This window comes from Magallana gigas, chromosome 2 (genome assembly GCF_963853765.1).
Source record: "Magallana gigas chromosome 2, xbMagGiga1.1, whole genome shotgun sequence".
Taxonomy (NCBI): Eukaryota; Metazoa; Mollusca; class Bivalvia; order Ostreida; family Ostreidae; genus Magallana; species Magallana gigas.
In genome coordinates this window covers 225,601-247,574 of record NC_088854.1, presented here as the reverse complement: position 1 = coordinate 247,574, position 21,974 = coordinate 225,601, and the positions used below count along the sequence as shown (strand labels likewise).

The 21,974-nt window shown below is 33.4% G+C and overlaps 1 protein-coding gene across 1 annotated transcript; it reads left to right on the top strand.

Annotated features, from left to right (window-relative positions):
* The first annotated feature begins 1 nt into the window (after nt 1).
* On the top strand, nt 2-20,743 carry LOC105324347 (medium-chain acyl-CoA ligase ACSF2, mitochondrial). Its single transcript, XM_066074369.1, has 15 exons — nt 2-211; nt 2,134-2,320; nt 3,041-3,169; nt 4,833-4,886; nt 5,840-5,958; nt 10,573-10,620; nt 12,579-12,696; nt 13,165-13,260; nt 14,845-14,993; nt 15,504-15,672; nt 16,344-16,451; nt 16,642-16,790; nt 17,357-17,498; nt 17,626-17,736; nt 18,474-20,743. The coding sequence occupies exons 1-15, from the start codon at nt 108-110 to the stop codon at nt 18,609-18,611; spliced, it is 1,821 nt and encodes a 606-aa protein (XP_065930441.1). The 5' UTR covers nt 2-107; the 3' UTR covers nt 18,612-20,743.
* The last annotated feature ends 1,231 nt before the right edge of the window (nt 20,744-21,974 follow it).

Sequence of the window (21,974 nt, the reverse complement as noted above, 5' to 3'; positions counted from 1 at the left end):
ACACTGAAGAGCTAACAAAGGGAGAGTACTCTAGGTCTACCCTGACAGAAAAAATAGAGTCCATACTCCATAGTCCTTATCTGTTTGCTGATTGACAAGTTTGAATCATGAAAAGCTTTCGTTTACTTCGTAAGTGCAAATCTATAACCAGCTGTAAACCACATAAGAGCGCTATAGGAGATGACAGAGCCATTGTCAATGGATTTAGAAGGTAAAAACACTGGAGAACCTAGTTTTTGACATCAGGTGATTTTAAATCGCAATGACCAGATAACGACAATATTAACTTCTTTAATATGATATATGAGGCCCAACAACGTAAAACTAATTTAAAGCGTTCATATTATTTCCCTTCTGGTATATAATTGATTGAATTTTGACTGCAAGGAATTTCTATTAAGCTTTTTAATTTTAATGATGATTAAAAAAAAATTGAATTTTGTAATTTCAGAACGTTGCATGACCTATCACATAATTGCATATAATTATTACGACTTTTTCAATTTCCATTATTTATATGTTTAAACATTCACACTTTGATTCATTTATTAATACGAGTGGTCACGTGGTTACAATAAAAAGAGGAAGGGGGGGGGGGGTGGCGACTGAAAGGTTAAGCTTGACTGGTTTTTCTGGTTTCTGTTATTGAGTACACATGTTTTTTTACACACTGTAACTTTTAGCATAAAATTCATTATTTGATTTAATTAATTGCATGATGCCAACTGTGATATAGAACTTCTTAGCATGTCAGCTTGACCAGAGACATAAATAACATGTTATATATATGTCTCTAGATAGAATATTCTATCGTTAAAATGACAGATGTCCTACGGACCCGGTTTTACCTGGTCACGGTAAAATTGTTCTTTCTAATATGTCTCTGGCTTGACTGATTATTTGTTAATAAATCTATGCATAACGTTATCTCTGTTATTTTATTTATTCTATATTTTGGTTATTTTACTAATCTTGATTTTATGCAATTTAAATACTTCATAATTAAAATTAGATTTAATGAATGAAGGAATGGAATGTGAGAGTTTTAATGTTAAATCATAGATCAGCATTTGAAACAAATATTTTATTTAAACTTTATGTTGCAAAAATAATATTTATTATAACCATTGTGACATCTGTTTATATTTTTAAAAAGTGGTTATTGAATTTCATATAATTGTGTTCATGAGAATACTTTTAACCAATTTTTAAAATAGTGTCATATAAAAATCAAATCTCCATAAATCATTGTACAGAGGATGCCTATCACTTTAATCTTGATTTTAGTCATCTTTACTCATTCACTGTTTATTTATGACGTCATCTGTTCTAGAAATTTTGCAAAAAAATGCAAAAATTGTCATTTTTTCTTTATATTTTGCATTCGAAAGTATAGAGCGCAGGTCTGCTCAAGTACGTTTTTAACATATGCTTTTTTCTATAATTATACACATTACACTAAAAATTGGTACTTGAGCAAGCCTGCGCTCGATGTTTCCCAGTCAGAAAACTATCGAAAAACACCCATTTTTTGCTAAAAAGCATCAATGTATCAAAATTAGACAATTACATGACGTCATTTCTACATTATGATGTCTCTGTGGTGATAACCTTTTACACACTTATTTTCAATATGATTTCTACTACTGTGGTATCATCAATATTCGTTGAATACCAATTTTCGTGGATTTCGTTGTTGAGTTGATCCATGAAATTAAATATTCATTGAAATGCAATTTCTATTAACGTTTTGTATTGAATGGGTCATTGGCCACGAATTTACGTTTCCTTGAAACTGTGATTTTCACTTTATCCACGAAAATTGATACCCTTGAATATTAATGAAACCACAGTATCTGCCACTTTAAGCTCTTTAAAATACTTAAATTTTGGGGGCTAAAAATGCATAATACTGCACATAGTCCTTTGCTTTTGATTATTTGGTTGCTGAGACAAGGAAAACAGTTGCTTCCTGTTTATCACTTCTATACAGTATCTGTCTCCATGCAATTTAATAATCCCTGGACCTAATTCAATATGGTTTTCTCTCTGCCAAACTATTAAATATAAAACATGTAAAATATCCGATATGAAACTGAATACAGAGCGTGGCTGACTTATCTTTTGATTTAGATACAGCAGTGCCTCCCTTTCCGGTAAGCTACAATGGAGCTATGCACAGGGTCCCGGGGAAACCCCCCTCCTGGGGACCACCATCGGTCATCTTCTACAGCAACAAGCAGAAACTCAACCGGACAAAACTGCAGTAGTGTTCACAGCCTCAGGGGACCGCCTGTCCTTCTCAGAACTCCTGGATAAGGTGAGGACGTCAGTCTAGTTTATGTTCTCCACTGTATCAATACATAGCAGTCCTGCTAAATAAGCAGTGGTTTTATCCACATTTTATCAGTATCATATTTAGAAAATTAAATTTAGAGCAGTATGATTTAGAATTTTATTTTGCTGCCAAAACCTGCTAGTATGATAAGTCTGCATATAACCTAAACTTTTATGATAAATAAGATTTGAAAAAATCATTAATTTTTGTCAAAGGAAATATTTCTCTACTAAGGAATATATAATCAATTTTTGTATAGGACGACAATAATTTAATATTGCTCCAAAGAAGGCTTCTTAACGGCCTTTTCCACAAAAATATGGCTGACAGAAATTTTAAAACCTTGATATTGTTATCATTTTAGTCGAAAAGAACATTTTAGTAAACAAAAAATTCAACATGAAACTGCAGCTCATATTGCTTTATCATGAAATTGATCATGATTTATTCTTTTTTTTTTAAATCACATTTTGTAGAATTACCAATAGGAATTCTTGTAAAAGTTTTTATTTCTTGTTGATTAGCACTTGAATATCATCTTAATGATTTTGTTCTACATAATTCATTATTATGTTGGTTTTAAAATTATATAACATAGCATACATGTTCTATGGGCATCATAAACATGCATGATTTATTAGGTCTTTGTGTCTAATTTATGTATATATACATAAAACAAGTAAGATCTGCATTGATTCTTAGGCTGATCAGTTGGCTGCCGGATTATTATCACTGGGAGTAAAAAAAGGAGACAGAGTGGGAGTTTGGGGACCCAACACTATAGAATGGGTCATCGCACAGTATGCTACAGCCAGAGCTGGGATCATTCAGGTAGAGACCCAACACTATAGAGTGGGTCATCGCACAGTATGCTACAGCCAGGGCTAGAATCATTCAGGTAGGGACCCAACACTATAGAGTGGGTCATTGCACAGTATGCTACAGCCAGGGCTGGAATCATTAGGTAGAGACCCAACACTATAGAGTGGGTCATTGCACAGTATGCTACAGCCAGGGCTGGAATCATTAGGTAGAGACCCAACACTATAGAGTGGGTCATCGCACAGTATGCTACAGCCAGGGCTGGAATCATTAGGTAGAGACCCAACACTATAGAATGGGTCATCGCACAGTATGCTACAGCCAGGGCTGGAATCATTCAGGTAGGGACCCAACACTAGAAAGTGGGCCATTGCACAGTAAACTACTGCCAGGGCTGGAATTATTCAGGTACGGACCCAACACTATTATATAGACAAACACAGTATGTAGGACTAGACGAATACATTATATAAGACTAGACAACCACAATATGTAGGACTAGACAAACATAATATGTAGGACTAGACAAACACAATATGTAGGACTAGACAAATGCAATATGTAGGACTAGACAAATGCAATATGTAGGACTAGACAAATGCAATATATGGGACTAGACAAACCAATATGTAGGACTAGACAAACACAATATGTAGGACTAGACAAACACAATATGTAGGACTAGACAAACACAATATGTAGGACTAGACAAATGCAATATGTAGGACTAGACAAATGCAATATGTAGGACTAGACAAATGCAATATATGGGACTAGACAAACCAATATGTAGGACTAGACAAACACAATATGTAGGACTAGACAAACACAATATGTAGGACTAGACAAACACAATATGTAAGACTAGACAAACTCAATATGTAGGAATAGACTAACACAATATATAGTACTAGACAAACACAATATGTAGGCTTAGACCTAGACAAACACCATAGATATGTCTAGGTAAACACTGTAGGTAGGCATAGATAAGGTAGAAAGGTAGACCTTTCTGAACACCATAATGTAGGTTTTGATACCATGGGCAGGCCTAGATAAACACCACAGGTGGGTCTCAATTTATACCATAGCTAGGTCTAGATAAACACCATGGGCAGGCCTAGATAAACACCACATGTAAGTCTAGATGTATACCATAGCTAGGCTTAGATAAACACCAGGTAGGTCTAGATAAACGTGCATAGGCTTAGACAAACACAACAGAGAGTGGTCATCAGACAGTATACTACAGCCAGGATAGGACCCATTCTATTTAGTTCTTACCCTCATAGCTGGTGATTAATATGTATTTAGCTTGTATATTTAGTCTGAATGTAAGCCTTGTAAGTGGTAATTGCAATACTGATGAGTCATCAGAATTCGTTGTGGCTCAATTATAGTGGTATTCTTGGGTAACCCCCCCACTAATTAACACCTCATCAAAAACAGAGAAAGAGTTAATTTTCTTCCTGAAACTGACAACAAGAAATTACATTCCCATGAAGAAGCAAAAAAAAAGAAACCACATTCTATGAAAATTTGCCCCCACAAATTTAAATAGAGAGAGAGAGAGAGAGAGAGAGAGAGAGAAATCGCACTCTGACTTTGATGCCTTAAACTGCTACTATCTTGTCATATATGCGCTACATATTTGATCTTTTTTCCAACACAGGTTAACATTAATCCACAGTACAGACCAGAAGAAGTGGAGTTCACACTGAATAAAGTAAGACATTGTTAGCAGTATACATAGACACTGGAAAAAGTAAGACAGTTTTGGGATTATACATTCAAGGCATTACACTGAATAAAGTAAAAAAAAGTTAGGATTTTATTAGAAGCTCTGAACTTAACACTGAATAAAGTGAGACAAAGTTATGGTAAGATAACATGTTACTTGATGTTGTTTAAACTATGAAATGTGGGTTCAAAATTAGACAGAATATTTATATATATATATATATATATATATATATATATATATATATATATATATATATATATATATATATATATATCTTTATGTATGAATTATTTTCTTTTGCATTATTTTATAAATCAAGGAGTCTCAAATCAGCTATTAAGGTGGAATAACAATAATGCATCATCACAAAATGGCTGACCTCTGATCGAAACGACATTTTGTTTTAGAAAAACGATTTTATCGACAATAACATGTCACTCACTCCATAGCTGAGTGGATAAACTGTCGGACTTGTGATTGGTACATCCCGAGTTTGAATTCCGAAGGGGATTTTGTTGTTACTTACTGAATTGATTTTTTTAGATATTCATTTTTTTATCCCCAAACTGGAAATTTTTGCTTATTTGACGTATGTACAGTTTATTTATGATTAAATCTTTCATAATCAAATAATTTAATGTTAATTTGATTGACTTTTTCCAGGTGGGTTATTCTACCTTAACGAGAAATCATTGTTTATTCATCCCATAGCCATAATGATAGAAGCTAAAAAGGGATATGGTGATATATTGATTTACAATGGTAAAAGCTCACCAAGAGAATGGCCTGCAATTGATTTCTTTGAAAAGCCCTTCAGGCTTAACAGGATTTGATCTCATGACCAACCAAGTTCATATCCCTGTGATTCATTTCTTTTTTATTTTTAATATGCATGGATTTTTACTAAATTGAATAAATTTTTTGTTTGTATATAGGTAGGCTGTAAGGTCTTAATAGCAGCTGAAGAGTTCAAAGGTCAAAACTACTATGAAATGCTGTTCCACTTAGTGCCAGAATTAGCTAACACCAAATCAGCACACATCCAAAGTCACCTGTAAGTTAACAACCTCGTCAAATTAAGTCAGCACAAATCAAAATCACATAAAAGTTAACAACCTTGTAAAATTAATTCAGCACACATCTAAAGTCACCTGCAAGTTAACAACCTTGTAAAATTAAGTCAGCAAATACGGTAAACTCAGGTGACCTATTGCTATCCGTTTTTGTTCGTCGTGGTGCATCGTGCGTCGTGCGTTAACAATTTACATTTTTAACTTCTTCTTAAAAACTACAAGGCTGATTGTTACCATTTTGGTGTGAGGCATCTCTATGGTAAGAGGAATCTAAATTATAAAATTCACCCCCAGGGCGCCACATGTGGGGCCAAATATGCAAAAAAAAAAGCCAAATTTTCAAAAATCTTCTTTGCTACTCCCACACATGTGAGGAAAAAACTGGTTGCATAGTTATGATGTCCATGACACCCTCTACCAAAATTATGAAATTCATGGCCCCTGGGTCAGGGGTTCTGGCTCTAGGGTGGGGCCAATAGGCCATATAGTAAAAATGTATTAAATCTTAGAAAATCTTCTTTTCTACTACCATATATATTTGTTAAAAACTAAATGCATGATTATGATGACCATGAAGCAAATTGTGAAATTCATGACCCCTGGGTCAGGGGATCAGGCTCTAGGTTGGGGCCAATATGACAATATGATAAAAATGTATTTAATCTTAGAAAATCTTCTCTACTCCCAGATATATTTGTTAAAAACTAAATGCATGATTATGATGTCCATGAGGCCCTCTACCAAAATTGTGAAATTCATGACCCCTGGGTCAGGGGTTCAGGCTCTAGGGTGGGGCCAATTTGGCCATATAATAAAAATTTATTAAATCTTAGAAGATCTTCTCTTCTCCCAGATATATTTGTTAAAAACTAAATGCCTGGTTATGATGTCCATGAGGCCCTCTACCAAAATTGTGAAATTCATGACCCCTGGGTCAGGGGTTCAGGCTCTAGGGTGGGGCCAAAAGGCCATATAGTAAAAATGTATTAAATCTTAGAAAATCTTCTTTTCTACTACAATATTTATTTGTTAAAAACTAAATGCATGATTATGATGACCATGAAGCACTCTACCAAAATTGTGAAATTCATGACCCCTGGGTCAGGGGATCAGGCTCTAGGTTGGGGCCAATATGACAATATAATAAAAATGTATTAAATCTTAGATAATCTTCTCTTCTCCCAGATATATTTGTTAAAAACTAAATGCATGATTATAATGTCCATGCGGCCCTCTACCAAAATTGTGAAATTCATGACCCCTGGGTCAGGGGTTCAGGCTCTAGGGTGGGGCCAATATGGCCATATAATAAAAATGTATTAAATCTTAGAAGATCTTCTCTACTCCCAGATATATTTGTTAAAAACTAAATGCCTGGTTATGATGTCCATGAGGCCCTCTACCAAAATTGTGAAATTCATGACCCCTGGGTCAGGGGTTCAGGCTCTAGGGCGGGGCCAATATAGCCATATAGTTAAAATGTATTAAATCTTAGAAAATCTTCTTCTCTTCTCCCATATATATTTGTTAAAAACTAAATGCCTGATTAATATAATGTCCATGAAGCACTCTACCAAAATTGTGAAATTCATGACCCATTTGTTAAGGGTTCAGGCTCTAGGGTGGGGCCAATATGGCCGTATCGTAAAAATGTTTTAAATTTTAAAAAATCTTCTTCTCTACTCCCACACATGTTGGCAAAAAACTGAAAACATGGTTATTATGTCCACTAACTCGTCTACCTAAATTGTGAAATTCATGGCCCCTGGGTCAGGGGTTCATGACATGGGGGGGGGGGGGAGGGGGCAATATGGCAATATAGTGTTAATGCATATAATGTTTAAAAATTTTATTCTCTATTCTCACACATCTGTATTAAAAACTGACTTATAATTATGTTTACCAGGAAGTCCTCTACTGAAATTTTAATTTCCTGTCCTCTGGAGTATGGGTTTTGACTCTAGGGCAGGGCCAAAATGGATATATAGGTGTTACTGCATATAATGTTAAAAAAATTATCTTCTTTACTCCCACACACCTGAAAGGAAAACTGAATTCATGATTTTATAGACCAGATCTTTAAGTGTTTCGCCAAAATTATAGGTTTCAAAGTTCTTTTTGAAAGATTCCAGGCAGGGAGGTGGTCGTCATTACAAATTTATAATTTTTCTACTCCAGAATGAAACCTAATTAATTAAATGCACATATGAGACTCCTCGACAAGTTTGTGTATAGGTTAATATATGCTACTCAGGTGACTGTTAAGGCCAATTGGCCTCTTGTTCTAATACAACTTACAAATGTTTAATGATTCATTGATTATTACTACAATTTGGCACAAACAGGAAGTTGACCATTTGTAAGCAATAAAAATGTTTATTCCTTCTTGTTATTCTATCCATTTTATATTGATGTTAAATTTTTCATGCTGTACAGACCTGAAAGGAATTCCATGGTAATAATGTCAAAACTACACAACTTTAACTTTTATGATAGATTTATATATTTTCTAAATCTGCATTAAAGTTTGCATTTTACTCTATTATAAGTATTCATTCTGGATTCCATTATCAATGTGCATGACAATGTTTGTATTTTAATGACATTTTCTTATCATTGTAATTTTTTTTCATAATTTAGCATGCTTTAGACCCTGAGTAATATTTTTTCCTTGTGACCATTGGGGCAAGCACAGCAGAAATTACACATGTTGCATAATTTAAAAAAAATTGAAACAGTATCAAATAACCACTTCATTATTATGGGTGGTGACTTCAATATAGTTATGGATAAAAACTTAGATACTATGATCATTTATAAAAACTTGAATAATCCCAAAGCCCGGTCTGAATTAATTAATCAAATAGAATCCCTAAATTTGAGTGATATATTTAGATGTACAAATCCACAATAAAAACGATTTACTTAGAGGAAAATAAAATCCAATTTAACAAGCAAGACTAGATTTTTTTCTTATATCATGTGAATTATCTTCCTTTATACAAACTAAGAGCTACTGTTCAGAACACAGCAAGGTTGTGTTACATATATCGGGTTATGTAAATTTTTTCTGCAATGATCGCTACGTTCATAACTCGCATGAATCATCAAAGAAATGATTTTATTGTTTATACTAATGTCTTTCATTTAGCTAATTGATAATTTGATTATGAAAGTAAAATTCACTAAATTACTGTTAATGTACGTAAGAAGGTTAGCTAAAAGAAACAGCCAAATTCCAGTAAGACTTTGAGTCAGACATCATCATGATTTTTTCGTGCAGTTTGTGATTTTCCTGAGGTCACAGTAGGTTTCAACCAATTGATAAACAGGGCATGTCAATTTCGAATTCAGTCCTGTCAGTTTCTTGTCAGCTTTAGCCACTGTAAATTTGGACCAATCGATAAACCGGGCGTGTAGATTTCAGTCTGACTGTTTCTATAGAACTATGAATTAACTGTAAGTTTCTGTAAGAAATAGAGGGAATAATACTTGGTAGATGTAAATATTTAATAAACCATTGCCATTTGGTGTGAATTAAAATGTATAAAATATACTGCATATAAGCTGAGCTGCTGAAACCATAAGATCCTGCTCAATACTTAGTTGTTGCTAAATACTAAAAATTCTGTTCTTCTTTTTTATCAGATAATGTCATTCTATTTGCTTTCATATGTTTCACTACTTCTAAACACTTACTACGCGTCAGTACGCGAATGTAAAGGATCTTGATTCGTGGATTTGTGGATTATAATTCCAGTGGATCAGTAATCAGCTAGCCAAGCAACACTGTCTAAATATGCAGCCATAAAAATAAATCATAATTATTATACATGTAAAGAGTGATATAAAAGGGTCTAAACAACTTTGTTAAGATAAGGTTATGTAAAGGGGTCTAAACAACTATGGTATTAGGTACTTAATTGGTTGAAATTGGCCAAGTCTTCTGGAGAAGACGTCTTTTAAAACATTCAACCATAAATTCACTATTAATTTTCTTGATTATCTCCCCTTTGAAGAGGACCAAACCCTTTATTTGAACAAACTTGAAAGCTCTTCCCCACAGGGGCAGGTATGCTAGTATGGTATGTGATGTGTGATTAAAATAACTTCCAGTTAAGATATAAATTAAAAACTGTTAAAATATGTGAAGAGGTCTTAATGCATTCTGCCTGTGTCTGATTTGTGAGGCTTTATTGAAGTTGTCTAAATTCTAGCTTTGCTTTATTTAAGGATTAAATTTGTTGTTGTTGAAAAATCAAAATAATTTTGTGATGCTAGTTACTTTAGGAATGAATGTTTTATTGCTCTGTCAAACATGTGAAGTCTTTTTCTTCTGCATATCAGTACAATCACATGTATCTATTTATTTTATAAGGTTTTTCTTCTATTGTTATATATCAATTCTATTTGTTTCATGAGTTATTTAATGTGTTATTATTAATTTTTTTTTTCAAATGTTTATTTTTTATTTGTGCGTTTATTTGTTGAAAAGTAGAGTGGATTTCATACAATTCTTCAAAACAGGAGTGAATTAAACATCTCAAGATTGTTTCTTATCAATTAATTGATGTCATTCTTTTTTTCTATTTCAGCCTTCCTGAACTGAAACACATAATCATGATGGGAAATAAATCACATATGTAAGTTATAGTCTCCTTGATGTGAAATAAATCATATCGAGACTGTGAACTAAAGAACCTGAAGAAAATCCAGATAACCAATCAAGTGTATTAAATAATCCTTATTAATCTCAAGATAAAAACATTACATCTCATACATCTTTAAAACATTGATAAATCAATCAAACTTTACATTTATTGGATGATAATTAGGTAATGCAAAATTGTCTTATAGTAAAGTTATTAGAACACCTTATTAAAATCTTCCAATAAACAGTCAAAATTATTCAGTATTCACTTTTGGGCAATAGTTGTTACACTGGGAGTTAAAATAGTGAAATCATTAATTAGACATAATACTTGAGGTCTGTTATATCTAGTAAATGTAATGCTAAGAAGATGATATTAATTGATTTCCCCTCAACCAGACACCAATTTATCAAAAATTCATTCCTAGCATAAGACAAGGAATACTACTTCAAATGTTTATTTTGAGCACCCTATAGTGGTTAGTCTGTCTGTCCATCCATCTGACATCCTTCCATCTATCCTTTCATCAATCCATCCTACCATCTGTCTGTCTCATGTCCGGAGCATCTTCTCTCCCCTTGGCCCAATCTGGCTCATATTTCACCCCCAGAGTGCCTTGGTTAAAGGGTGTGCATTGTCATTGAACCATGTTTCTAGGTGAAAGCTGAGGGTCAAAGCAGAATTATATGAAAAATCCATGTCCGGAGCATTTCTTCTCTCCCCTTGATCCAGTCTGGCTAAAACTTCACTCACAGAGTGCCTATAATCAAAGGGTGACCTTGAATGATGTTTGAAGGTCAAGTGTTAAGGTCATATTGGATCACACTAAATTCTTTTTTACAGAGCATATACTGTGGAATCATTTAAATTTGTGGGGACCAATTTTCACCTATTCGTGGGGATGTTAATTCATGAATGCGTTGGTTTTCAGTTTCAATAAGAAAACTAACCTTTTAAAAATTGTTTTCGTCGAGGATGTCAATTTGTGGGGGAGAGCTACCCCAATCTAATTAAAATTAGAGTTGTAATTCCGCTCCCTCTATACGGAGCAGAATTACAAGTCTAATTTTAATTAGATTGAGAGCTACCCACAAATACCACGAAAACTTAGCCACCACATGTTCTAATGATTCCACAGTAAATAAATTAGTCTCCACTTGGCCCTATTTTGCTCCTACTTCACATTAATAGAGCTTTTGGGTTAATGGTGTGCAGTGACTATAATTTGAACCAAGATCTCTTTATAATCTGTTTAAGACCATAGATTATTTCCCATTTGCTTTATCTTGCTCAGGTTGAACAGAAATGCCTGTATGGGATAATTGAAATTGAATTAAAAGTTTTATGCAAGGTGGAAAATTTCTAAGTTATAGTTCAAGGTCAAAGCAAAATTCTTTTCATCCTATTGTCCATTATTTAAGCAGGTCTCTTTGAGATGCCAACCATCTCAATGTTGTCTAGTTACAATTAGGTTAACTACATTTTGCATTCTTTTTAACATTGAAGTTATGAAAGTTTCATGTTTGCATTTGACTTTATTACATTTGGCATTGTAACATTCAACAGTGATTTCAATGTGTGTTCAAATATTGCAAAGTTTAATAGTTGGAATTAATCTTTATTACGTACATTTCACATTTATATATTTCGCAATGATCCCAACACAAGATATGATTAATAAGCATAAATGTAATGTTGGTGGTCTATTACATTTTGCATTGTTATTACAGACCACACAAACAGAATTATGTTCTTAATTTGATTTGAGTATATCAGTAAGCATAGCTGGATTAGACAGAATGCATTGCTTAATAGTATATAAGCCTTCTCCATATAATAAATACTTACAGTACAATTTGTGGTAAAATTAACTTCTGGATTCTTTTCATACGTTGTGCTATTTGTTCTTAAATATAAAAAATGATAAATATTACTTGTAAAACTTACAGGGGAACAATAAATTTTAATGACATCATGAAGGCAGGAACTACAAAAGATCGAACAGAAATTCAAAATCTTCAGAATAGGCTTCAGTTTGATGAACCAATTAACATCCAGTTCACATCAGTAAGTTTGCCTGTATCTCAAATAACCAATCAATATCCATTTTACATGATTAGGAGGACTCAATAGTCATGGCCATTTTTAGACTTTTATATTGATCTCCTATAGGTGAAGAGCTCTATATAAAAATATAGGAAAGTACTAAAATTTAAAAGGTATTATATATGGAAATATTTTTCTTACAAAATAAAACGTTTATAGTTTTAAAATCATTTTTGAAAATTTAAGGCAGATATGATGATTATTTGTTGGCTACCCAGGCACCTTAAGTAACCACATATCGATACCAAACAATTGGGCACATTCGTCGTTGATAATGTCACTTATTAAAAGTTATTTACAACAATATCAAGAGACTGAATATATTGGTACATGTACACATTCCACTTATATCATTGATATTATATATATATATACAGTACATTCAAATAAAGGTAATGCATGAAGACTTTAATTTATTTTTATTGACAGGGAACAACAGGAAACCCTAAAGGAGTCACTCTCTCTCATCACAACATTGTCAACAACAGTTATTTTGTAGCACAGCGTCTGAATTACCATACCAACGTATGTATCTACATACACATCTACATATACATGCTGCAGTGTTATTTATTTTTACCTAAGTATTTGTTATATTTTTTGATAGGTGCTATTTTTACCTTCGTATCTGATAGATATTTCTTGATATGATCTATATTAAACCCCTGAGTCAGTAATTGATATATTTATTGATAAAAAATCTATTTTACCCCAGTAATTGATAGATATTTGGTGATAGCTGCCATGTTTGACCTCAGTATTTGAAAGATATTTATCGATAAGTGTTCTGTTTTACCCCAGTGTCTATGTCCCTGTATTGAATATTTGTAAAATGATAGTGTGTTTTAAAATTGTAACAGTTTCAAAAGACCAGGACCAGTGTCTGTATCCCTGTCTGATATATTTGTTGATTGGTGCTGTGTTTTTCTGTATCCCTGTCTGATATATTTGTTGATTGGTGCTGTGTTTCTGGAGACCAGAATTGGTATCCCTGTCTGATATATTTGTTGGTTGGTGCTGTGTTTCTGGAGACCAGTATTGGTATTCCTGTCTGATGTATTTGTTGGTTGGTGCTGTGTTTCTGGAGACCAGTATTGGTATCCCTGTCTGATGTATTTGTTGGTTGGTGCTGTGTTTCTGGAGACCAGTATTGGTATCCCTGTCTGATGTATTTGTTGATTGTTGCTGTGTTTCTGGAGACCAGTATTGGTATCCCTGTCTGATGTATTTGTTGGTTGGTGCTGTGTTTTTCTGTACCCCTGTCTGATGTATTTGTTGTGTGGTGCTGTGTTTCTGAAGACCAGTATTGGTATCCCTGTCTGATATATTTGTTGATTGGTGCTGTGTTTCTGGAAACCAGTATTGGTAACCCTGTCTGATGTATTTGTTGGTTGGTGCTGTGTTTCTGGAGACCAGTATTGGTATCCCTGTCTGATGTATTTGTTGATTGGTGCTGTGTTTTTCTGTACCCCTGTCTGATGTATTTGTTGGTTGGTGCTGTGTTTCAGAAGACTGTCTGTATCCCTGTCTTATATATTTGTTAGTTGGTGCTGTGTTTCTGTAGACCAGTATTGGTATCCCTTTCTGATGTATTTGTTGGTTGGTGCTGTGTTTTTCTGTATCCCTGTCTGATGTATTTGTTGTTTGATGCTGTGTTTCAGAAGACTACTATTTGTATCCCTGTCTGATATATTTGTTGGTTGGTGTTGTGTTTCTGGAGACCACTATTTGTATCCTTGTCTGATATATTTGTTGATTGGTGCTGTTTCTCTTGAAACCAGTATTGGTATCCATGTCTGATGTATTTGTTTGTTGATGCTGTGTTTCTGAAGACCAGTATTGGTATCCCTGTCTGATATATTTGTTGATTGGTGCTGTGTTTCTGGAGACCAGTATTGGTAACCCTGTCTGATATATTTGTTGATTGGTGCTGTGTTTCTGGAGACCAGTATTGGTAACCCTGTCTGATATATTTGTTGATTGGTGCTGTGTTTCTGGAGACCAGTATTGGTTACCCTGTCTGATGTATTTGTTTGTTGATGCTGTGTTTCAGAAGACCAGTGTCTGTACCCTTGTCTGATATATTTGTTGTTTGGTGTTGTGTTTCAGGAGACCACTATCTGTATCCCTGTTCCCCTGTACCACTGTTTTGGGATGGTATTAGGCAGTCTTTGTACTGTGACAGCTGGCGCAACCTGTGTGTATCCATCTTCTACCTTTGATGCCGGAAAAACCCTAAAAGCTGCAGCACAAGAAAGGTCAGTTTTGCATGGTTTCTTTTCTTTTTGGATGACATTGTTTTTCATTTTTTTCAGAAACCATTGCTTAATTAAAGACAAACATTAAGGTGGTATGGGACACTTGTCAATATTAATGTGGATGAAAGTACATTATAATAATTATCAAAATAATTTCATTTGTTAAGAGTTTTGAATTTTACAATATTAGACCTCCAAAAATGAGACTTAAAGATTTTGAAAAGAAAAAATTAAAAAAAGGCCCAGCGAGATTTGAACTCCATGACTTACAGATTTGTAGTTATCACTCTTTAACCTATTACACCGCTGTAGAGTAACAATTTTGGGAAAGATAAAATTTTACTTGATTTTACTGTTTATTTTGATAGGAAGTATGTCACAACATGGAGGTCTCCCATACCACCTCAATGGTACACAACGATACATTGTACAATTGATATTATACAGAATTGATAATTGAGTTGATAGCTGAAGTTAAGACTGAATTTTAAAGTTGGTTTTGACACACAGATGTACCTCAATGTATGGAGTTCCCACGATGTTTATTGACATGCTCAATCACCATGATTTTGACTCCTTTGACCTTTCCTCTCTGTACACTGGGGTCATGGCCGGGTCACCTTGTCCCATCGAAACACTGAAGCAGGTCATCAGTCGGATGAACATGGACCGAGTCACGGTATGTTCAAGTTAAATTCAACAGACTGAATACAAATGCTAATTTTTCAAAAGAAATCATTTAAAGGTATCTAAATGCACAAACAATGATATGCTGTTCTAAGATTTATTAATTATTGCTAATTTTTTTCCAAAACTTTAGATTAATTCTATGGGTTATTTGTTTATTGTATTCAATTTCAAGAACTGAATCAAAATAATTTTTTAGGAAATAATTTATGAAATACACTGTATTTTACAATGCTGTTTAAAGGCTTGCATAATTAAAAACTAAAGATAGCAGCTTTAGTGAATCAAAGTTGACTCTTAAAAGCCACAAATAGAGTTTGAAGTGTCAGGAAGGTTATGCAAAACGCTCTAGGGCCTCACCCTCTACTTATCAAGCAATTACTAGAGCCATGTTTACTAGAGTATCATGGCAGTTTGAAATGAAAAATCAATTTTTTATATTGGCAAATTTATGTTATTTGAATTCATACATGTATTGCAATACAAATCATAATAGAGGATCTTAGTGTTTTAAAGTAGACATGCTGAAATCCAAAGCATTGAGAATATGTTTTCTCATTTGAATGATTTAAAAAAATAATTAGGGGTTTTTGAAACCAAGATTTAGCTCTTACATTACATTAACGCTTCATTTGAGAGAAATATGTCCTCTATTTGGTTTAGGTATGTTATGGGTTGACAGAGACAAGTCCAGTTACACATCAGAGCTTCCCAACAGATCCTGCAGAAAAACGGGTTGCCACTGTTGGTAAACCTCACAGTCATGTTGAGGTGAGCATTTTGCTTTTTATTGATATAGATAATACTGTTATTCATTCTGAGAGCCTCAAAATATTTATTGTTTACAAAACTTCTGTTCCAATGTATTCAGCATTACTACAACTTAATTAGATTAGAATATTTTTTTTTGAGAAAAGTTTTGAGAGAGAATGACATGTTTTGTTGTGTGATTTGTTGTCAGTGTAAAGTGATAGCAGAGAATGGGGAGATCTGTCCTATAGGTACTCCTGGTGAGCTGTGTACTCGGGGATACAACACAATGCTTTATTACTGGGATGAACCAACCAAAACAAAAGAAGCAATCAGCTTAGATAGATGGTACCATACAGGGTAGGTCAAGGGGTCTTTAGACTTAGTCTTGTCGATCAATACAGAGTATTTGACCTGTAAATAGGTGGTTCTTACATGGTATTTATAAGACATATTAACAGATGGTTCATACAGGGTATGCCTGATGACTTATTCACAGATCATTCATACAATAAGATTATGCAAACAATTTGAATAATTCTGTACTGTGTCTTCAATGCAAAGAAAATATTTTATTGCTTAAATCTTCCTTGAACATACAGACTCAAAGATAGATGGCTCCCTTAATTAATCATCTAGTTGTCCACAGATTTTTACGTTTTTCCCGATTACGACTGAGAGGGCGGGTGTGACCAGTCAGCAAAGGATGCTCATTCCACCATGGCACCTGATCCTACCTCAAATATTTTTAGAGGTCCATGTTTGCTCAGCTCATGTTTTGTATTTTTTCCTTTGGACTTTTGATTTTGAACAGTGAACACTGATTTTATCTCATGTCAGGAATGAGTCAGCATTGTAACAAACCATAGCTACTGATAACAGTGAAGTATTCTCTGTGCAGTGTTTATTGCCTTATTTTTTTTTAGAGATATTGCACAGATGGATGAAGATGGTTTCTGTAAAATTGTTGGTAGGATTAAAGATATGATCATCAGAGGTGGGGAAAATGTTTATCCAACTGAAATAGAACAGCTGATTTACAAGCATCCAAAGGTCAAAGATGTACAGGTATAGTTTATTCTTGTCTCTTTAAGTACTACTTTCTACTGCATTTTTTCAAATTTCAAGAATTGTTTCAGATAAATACTGGTGCTGTTAATAGTGATGAATGGATAGACTGTTATTTCTCTATCAGGTGGTTGGGGTACCAGATGAAAGACTCGGGGAAGAGATATGTGCCTGGATACAAGTTAAGGAGAACCAGTCAATTTCTGAAGATGAAATCAAGTCCTACTGTAAAGAAAAGGTATGAAAGTGGTGGTGTTTGTGTTGGGGGGGGGGGGGGGTATTTCATTATTGATTATAAAATATTGTACAGATAAATCATGTCATTGCTGTGCAGCTAGCTCTATGGGATCCGATTTTTTTGAAAATGTCTTCTCTAAATAATTTAATCAAATAGCTGAATATGTGTTAAAGCATCATGAGGTAGTGTAGATTGAAGTTTGTTTAAATCATGATATCTTGGATAGGCTGGTCACAATGAAGGGTTGAATTCACACAAAAAAATTCTTTTACCGGTAAATCTTCTCAACAAAAACTAAAGCAACAAAATGGGGACAAATTTGATAATGTGTTGGGAAATATTTGAAAATCTCTTCTTGAAAGCCTAATGTACTAAATTATATAACATTTTGTATTTGATACCATAAACTGCTGATTAGGTTAGAATTATGGCTATTGTTACTCAGGTGAGTGATGTGGCTACTGGGCTGTTAAATTGTGACCATCATGTTGCAAAATATATAACAATATGGATGTAGAAGCTCTATCTCTACTTTTTTTTAACAAAACACTTTAATTATGTTGATTTGTAATTCAGTGTTGGGGGTATAGACACACTCACATGTCGTTGTATAAATAAGCTCCTTGGGTTAAAGTTGGACATTGTTGCTCAGTTGATCGATATAACATATACATTGGTTGTTGTTCTTAGGAGGAGAATTTCTACAAACTAACATGTTTGTGTATTTGTACTTACAGCTAGCCAGATATAAGGTTCCCAAATATATATCTATTGTGACAGAATTTCCACTGACTGTGACAGGCAAGGTTCAGAAATATAAAATCCAGGAGATTGCTACAGAGGCTTTAGGACTTAAACATGTCACTCCAAAGTAGACCAACAGATAGCTAATACACCCGACAATCAGTGTTAACGGACGATGTGAAGGAATGCATGGTTCATTGTACTGAATCTTTCCTAATTCAGCTCACAACAATCATATTATCAGTCTTATTTCTATTGAAAACTAAATATTGAAATATTATGACAAAAAAATCTAGTGATATATTGTAACAATATGTATGATTTTTATGTCTTGTATGCAAGTTGTTGTACAGTAATCGTTATAGTTATATTCATTTTAATTTTCTATTTATTGATGATTAATTTTATGTATCTATAAACGTCATTTAATTTCATGTATCTATAAACGTCATGATTTTATTAGTTGCAATTTATCGAGGAAGAAACATGCGTCTTAGTGTTTTAAATATTAATATTCATATTATGTAATACACTGTATATATTTCAAAATACCAGTGTTTTAGGTGGTATGAGACACCCTTGAAATTGATTTTATGAAATATTTTCTCAAATTCTCAAAATAATGGCTTAATATAATGTAAAAGTAAATTTCAATCAATTATCTATATTATCTTCAGAAAAAAATTTAAATCATACCACTACCTATCAATTAATTTGTCGTGGCAGAAAAACATAGCTACGACATATTTTGATGATTTTAAAACCTACATTTAAATGGTGCTATTTTACATTTTGTGCAATTTAGCCTTCTAACATTTAAAACTTGTGCTCCTTGCATAATGGTGTATTCTTCATATTTTGATGATTTTAAAACCTACATTTAAATGGTGCTATTTTACATTTTGTGCAATTTAGCCTTCTAACATTTAAAACTTGTGCTCCTTGCATAATGGTGTATTCTTACTCAAAATTAATTAAAGCTGTATAACAAAATATTATATTATCACATCCACTCATTCAGTGCACGAGTGAACCACAGGCACCTGATGTTGTTAGCTCACCTAAGCTGAAGGTTGAAGTGAGCTTTTCTAATCAAACTGTTTTGATTGTCTGTTGTCGTCAACTTTTCACATTTTCATCATCTTCTCCAGAACTACAGGAGATTAAAACCAAATTGGCACTTGGTACCAAGGCATCACACATTGAAAAAATTATGCACTTTGAATTTGGGACCAATCAACCCACTTTGACATTTTTTTCGAAGTAGGTAAAATTTTGGGCCAAGTTATTGCTCTTTGAAATTATTTTCAAAGTATGTTATGAGGGTACATCAAGTACTCTCGTAAAATAAATCTTCAAGTCGACAAACATTCTTTTAAGTCATTGGTTTGTGATTTAGCAAAAAATCAAAGGCAAAATATCAAGTCTATATTGTTCCAAACAAAAAGTTTACCTAAGAAATCATATCAAAATCACTTAAAAAATCATATCAAACTCACAAATTTATGGTTTTGCTGTATGATTTAGACATGATCCATTTAATGAATCATACCCAAATCATAGGTGACAAAATAAGGAAGTATGATCCTATTGTGGTTTGTTTCTTGGTTTTGAATCTGTTATGATTTTCTTGTGATTCTGGTATGTGCTATTATCTTAGAAGGCAACAGAGGATGCGTTTGAAATGATTTGTTAATGTCAGATAAAATGACCACTAAGAATTAAGATTTCTGCATAACAGGAAGTTGAGTCGCAAATTTTGAATGTTCCATCTTGGAGCCTAATTATGATGTACTTGTCAGGAAAATTTGTTATTGTTGGGCATCTAGCTCTATCTTGGCATATTTATAAAGGGAATTTATGGAAGTATTTTGGGGGGAATATATTCTTATTCACTTGAGGTAAATTATATTTTATAAGGACTAATTTACAATACACTATCAAGTGATTTATTAATTGAAGCAAACAACTAATGCATGGATGTAAATGTATCATTAGTTCAGACCGGGAGCTACAGATCTGCAGTTAGGTTTTGAAATGCATATGTAATATTTTAATTTGAACAATTCATGTAATAATTGCTAGAGGAGTTTGAAATAACAGTATAATTATCATCTAAATTATGGAGGGCTTAGATCCTGTGTTCCAATTCAGATTATATTGGTTTAACGATACAGTTCATGTGACTTGTAATGTATACTATTTTTCATATTTGGTAATTGACAATATTAAAAGAATATAATAATCTGTTACAAATTATAAATCAAGTGTTCATTTTTTTCTGTAAGAAATCATTGTATAATAATTATTGTCCTTTAACAGGTCATATAAGGATCATGGTTTTGATACGAGTTGTTAGTTACAACAGATCATACCAGGACCATGGTTTTGATACGAGTTGTTAGTCACAACAGATCATACCAGGATCATGGTTTTGATATGAGTTGTTTGTTACAACAGATCATACCAGGACCATGGTTTTGATGTTAGTTACAACAGATCATACCAGGACCATGGTTTTGATACGAGTTGTTAGTCACAACAGATCATACCAGGATCATGGTTTTGATATGAGTTGTTTGTTACAACGGATCATACCAGGGCCATGGTTTTCTTGCAATGTTTTTAGTTTAACAGATCATCCGAGAATCGTGATCCATTATCTCATTTGCATGTGAAATTTTCCTATACCGAAATCATCTCAAAACCATGATTTACACACAAGTCATTGATATGATCCCGTAGGCTATTTTTTCTGTTTGGGGTTCCATATATTTCTTAACTTGTTAGTTTAGAGCAAATATCATAATTAGCTAATACTGATGCTTTGTTGACCAAAGAAAAAGGAATGGCAGTTCTCATATAAATTGGTGTCTTTTTCACAAAAAATGTTCATATTTCGCGATCTCTCTGTTTTGTATATAAACAGGTGGATATAAAATTGCGAATGTGGAACTTTTATCATTATCTCTTATAGTTCTCAACTCACAGAAAAATAAAAGCGAAATTTTAAAATCATGGAGGAGTGTTTCATGAGATTTTTGTCGATATTAATTCCTAGCGTTTGATTAGGAATCTACAGTTATTGTAAACAAATGCCAAATTACGAAGAAAATGGCTACTGTGATTATTTTGACATGGTAATTTTGAATTTAAGGAAAAGTGAATGGAATTAAAAATTACCTGATTACAATTATATCATACTTAATCAGTTGGAATATGGTTAATAACAATTAACAGACAGAAAAACGGCGATCATTTATTCAATGACATGTGAACATAAACATCATCATGGATTCTTATTTAGTTGATTACTTGAGAAACAGAAAGCATAATCCAGTGTTTATTTCATAGCACCGTGTAGATTATATACAAGGTAAACCCAAACCGGAATAGATGTTGTGACATCAAAATAGTAAATTTCTTTAGCTCACCTGAGCTCAAAGCTTAAGTGAGCTTTTCTGATCACTTTTTGTCCATTGTCCGTCCTTAAA